The following is a 4,282-nucleotide window of genomic DNA, read 5'->3' as shown; positions in this document are numbered from 1 at the left end:
AAAATAATTAGTTTTCCGAACTTCACCTCTATTTCCCAGTGAATAACGGAAAAAAAAAAATTGCCAAATTCCCCACAACAAAAAAAAAAATTCCAAATTCCAAATTCCGAAAAAAAATTGCCAAATTCCAAATATATTAATGAATTTGGACATTTCTCTTCACCAATATAATATCCCCCTCAATAATTCTTGCCCACTTTCCACGTTTTTCTTTATTACGTATGAGATTGATGTAACTAATGCAGTAGTTACCAGAAGTTAAATTTGTGGTAACACACGAAAGCCACGTATAAAAGTGATTCTGTACGTTATGACCTATTTTCAAGATTTGTGCAATAACTTTCTCCAATAAAATATATGTCCAAGCATCATCAAGAATGCAACCGGTACGGTTGATTGTGTAACGTGCAGTAGTTGCAGCGACTTAAATGAGCCAAATACTGACTAATTTCGTGGAACCCAAAAAACGAAAGGGATGGTTTGACTGTTCACGATCCATTACCACACAACTCCGTTGGGATGTATTACTTCCTTGCACAACTTCTCCATGACTTTGTACCAGTGAATTCTATGATTTAGACGTTTCAACCTACTCTGCATCTTCAATGACTCTATAAGACCTCCAATATTTATATGTGTGCCTGCAAACAAGAGAACTCACAGGCAAGTCGTCGAAGTCGTTAGCTTTGGGATAAAGAGAGAAATGGAGAAAAGTGCTGTGTCCATGATGATACTAGTGTGGCTTCTTCTCCTGGCAACTATTAGTTATTCCATGAAGCCATATCATTACTCACATGTTCACAGGGGCCATGCTTTACACCATGATCATCTGTATGAGCGCATGGCTGGTGGAAGTGCTTCTCTTCAATCTCTTTTGAAGGACGATGAAGGCACTGTGGAGCAACCTGAATTTACATCATCATCATCATCCATGGACGCTGACGATAATAAGGACGTAGAAGCGCTTTTGTCATTCAGAAAGGCCCTCACATCGGATCCGGCTGGATCGTTGATCAACTGGACCGTAGCAAACTCTGATGACATGTGCTCCTGGAATGGCATTTTCTGCAGAAAGCGCACTAAGCGAGTGATTGCCATAATACTGCCTGGTTTGGGATTGCAAGGTACCATTTCATCCTCTCTTGGCAACCTCTCATTATTACGCACTCTAAACCTTTCTCAGAATAATTTGACAGGAAGAATTCCAACGGAGTTTGGGAAGTTAAAAGGGCTGGGAGTACTCGACCTCAGCGATAATTTGCTCGGTGGTTATATTCCAAAAACGCTGTGTAACTGTACAAAGCTGCAATGGATCCGACTGTCAATGAACAGCTTTATAGGGAGTATACCAACAGAATTCGGTCGTCTTGGCCAGTTGGAACAGCTCCGCTTGAGCAACAATAATCTGAGTGGAAGTATTCCAACTTCTCTGAGCAACTGCACTTCTCTCCAGGTGTTGTCCATTGGATACAACAATCTCACTGGTCCAATCCCTTCAGTTTTGGCTCTGATCAGGTATTTATCTGTTCTCTACTTTGAAGGCAATTCACTAAGTGGTCGCATCCCTCCAGATTTTGGTAATTGTACTCAGCTATTGTACATCGCTTTTTCTCACAACAACTTGAATGGAAAAATTCCTGCTGAACTGGGCTTGCTGCAAAATTTACAGTACCTGTATCTACAATCAAACAAGTTGGAGAGCACCATTCCTCCGTCTCTAGGAAACTGTTCCTCTCTTCAGGTTTTGTTTTTGGGAGACAATAAGGCATTGACAGGTAATATCCCACCTCAATTTGGTCATTTGAGAGAGCTTGTTCAGCTATCCATTTATGGCCCAGCTAATATTTCAGGTCTTATCCCTTATGAAATAGGAAACTGCAGCAATCTTGTATGGCTGGATTTAGAATACAATAGAATTCAAGGCTCCCTGCCTATGAGTATATTTGGGCTTCCCCTCTCCACCTTGAGCCTAGTTGGAAACAACATGACCAGTAACATACCTGAAGCCATTGGAAATTTGAGTCAGATTACCTACTTAAATATAGGTGAAAATAGCTTCACGGGTGACATACCTAAAGGGCTTGGAAAATTGAAGGAATTGACCTTCCTCAATCTTGGTACGAACAAGCTCAGTGGCAGAATCCCAGAGGAAATTGCTGGTTTGAACAATCTTCAACACCTTTATTTAGATACCAACTATTTTACAGGTACAATTCCAAAAAGCATAGGAAAGCTTCATTCTCTTACAAAATTCTTCTTGAATTCAAACAATATTTCTGGTGGCATTCCCGCAAGTATTGGTGGTTTGGTTTTGCTTCAACAATTAGATATATCTGAAAACAATTTGGAGGGACCGATCCCTGATCATATTGGCCAATGTGTGGAATTACAGGTGTTAGATTTGTCTAAAAACAAGTTGAATGGAAAGATTCCTTCATCCCTAGGCAATTGCAAATCTCTGCAGAATTTATTATTGCAGAGCAACTTCTTGTCAGGGAAAATACCACTTACTTTAAGCAAATGCACAGTCTTACATAGGTTGAAGGTGTCTGACAACAAACTTAGTGGAAATCTAGACATAGGATTTCCTGATTCTATGGAAGTTCTCTCTGCTTATTCTAATAACTTCTCTGGGACTTTCCCTGATTCTTTCGCCAAATGTACCAAGCTTCAACTATTAGACTTGAGCAAAAATGAAATAACCGGTCAACTACCTGATTACCTTGCAGCCCTTCATGAATTGAGAGTTTTAAGTGCTGGTCATAATAAGCTTCATGGTAGCATTCCTTCAAACATCACAAATCTCAACAAATTGCAAGTGTTGGATTTGTCCAACAATAGAATCAGTGGAAAGATACCATCCAATCTAGAAAGATACCATCCAATCTAGAAAGGCTCCAAGGATTCAAAAATCTTGGGTCTTCCAAACTCACTAGTAATACATTGTATGAGGATCTGGACATTGTCATCAAGGGATATGAGTATACTCTAACATATGTGTTGGCTACAAACACAATATTGGATTTGTCTAGCAATAATCTTATGGGAGAAATACCTCCAACTATAGGGAATTTGAGCAGCCTGAGATTGCTGAATTTATCAAGTAACAAACTGGAAGGGCACATACCTGCATCTCTTGGTGTTATATCTACTTTGGAACAATTGGACTTGGCCAAAAATGATTTAAGTGGAGAAATTCCTCAAAAACTCTCTATGCTATCCATGCTAGCATATTTAGATGTTTCATCCAACAAACTTTGTGGCAAAATCCCACTAGCAACACAGTTTGATACTTTCAATATTACTGCATTTCAAGGAAACCCGTGTTTATGTGGTTTTCCTCTACAGGCATGCAATGACAAGCAAAACAAGACTCACAATAACACAGGGGCAGGTGTTAGTCAAGGATGGTTGAACCATTTGGAAAAATATGTATCATTGAATGCAGTGGGTTTAGGAATGGGGATTGGATTTGCAGGAAGTATCATTATAATGATACTATGGAATAAAACTAGGGATTGGATAATGTTTCCCATAACAAAACCAAAACCATTTTATGGGCTGTACAAATTTCCTAAATAATTTGTATACCATTTTATGGGCTGTACAAATTTCCTAAATAATTTGTATTAATGTTACTGTCACATCATTCTGTAATGAACCAGTATTTATGTGGTTTTCCTCTATAAAAGAAAGCTAAGCTCGAAAGAGCACAGAGGGAGGTGTTAATCAAAGATGGTTGATCCACTTGGACAAATATATATCTTTGATTGCAGGGAGTTTATGAATGGAAAATGGATTGGGTGGAATTATCAGTGCAATAATACTATGGAATAAAGTTAGAAATTGGATGGTGCCTCCAATAAGAAAACCGTTTTATTGACTCTACAAATTTCCTAGATAATATGTGTTGATGACTTGCTGTAACCCCAATTTCTGAGATGAAAAATAAAGCATATATAGTTTCAAGTCGTTCAATCATATCCTTGATATTCTCGTGTTATTTGAATGTTTGATGAATACTTATCTATCGATATCCTTACATACCCGCTATGATGCAATTTTACTCACGGCCAACGTCTTGTTATAACCTGATGTCTGGGTATCTCTGCTCTGTGGTAAGATTTTGACAAACTATATGAATTTCAAAATGCAAAATTTTATTTTCTATCAAGGAAGACGCAATTCAGTTGAATAGCTTATACTTCATTTGAAATCGACCAGTTTCTCCCCTGACATGATTAGTTCTCATCAAAGCTTTGCTTCTACACAGATTTTGCAT

At 38.3% G+C, this 4,282-nt stretch overlaps 1 protein-coding gene across 1 annotated transcript; it reads left to right on the top strand.

The window, feature by feature from the left end:
- Window positions 1–626: 626 nt before the first annotated feature.
- On the top strand, window positions 627–3,934 carry LOC149199608 (uncharacterized). Its single transcript, XM_089399419.1, is given in 2 exon segments — window positions 627–2,869; window positions 2,872–3,934. Coding segments are annotated over 2 exon segments (2,877 nt in total). The 5' UTR covers window positions 627–703; the 3' UTR covers window positions 3,583–3,934.
- The last annotated feature ends 348 nt before the right edge of the window (window positions 3,935–4,282 follow it).

This window comes from Pinus tabuliformis, chromosome 2_1, assembly GCF_031772625.1.
Source record: "Pinus tabuliformis cultivar Carrire ecotype Pingquan chromosome 2_1, CPIR1, whole genome shotgun sequence".
Taxonomy (NCBI): Eukaryota; Viridiplantae; Streptophyta; class Pinopsida; order Pinales; family Pinaceae; genus Pinus; species Pinus tabuliformis.
The sequence above is the reverse complement of the archived record's forward strand: the minus strand, read 5'-3'. Positions and strand labels throughout refer to the sequence as shown.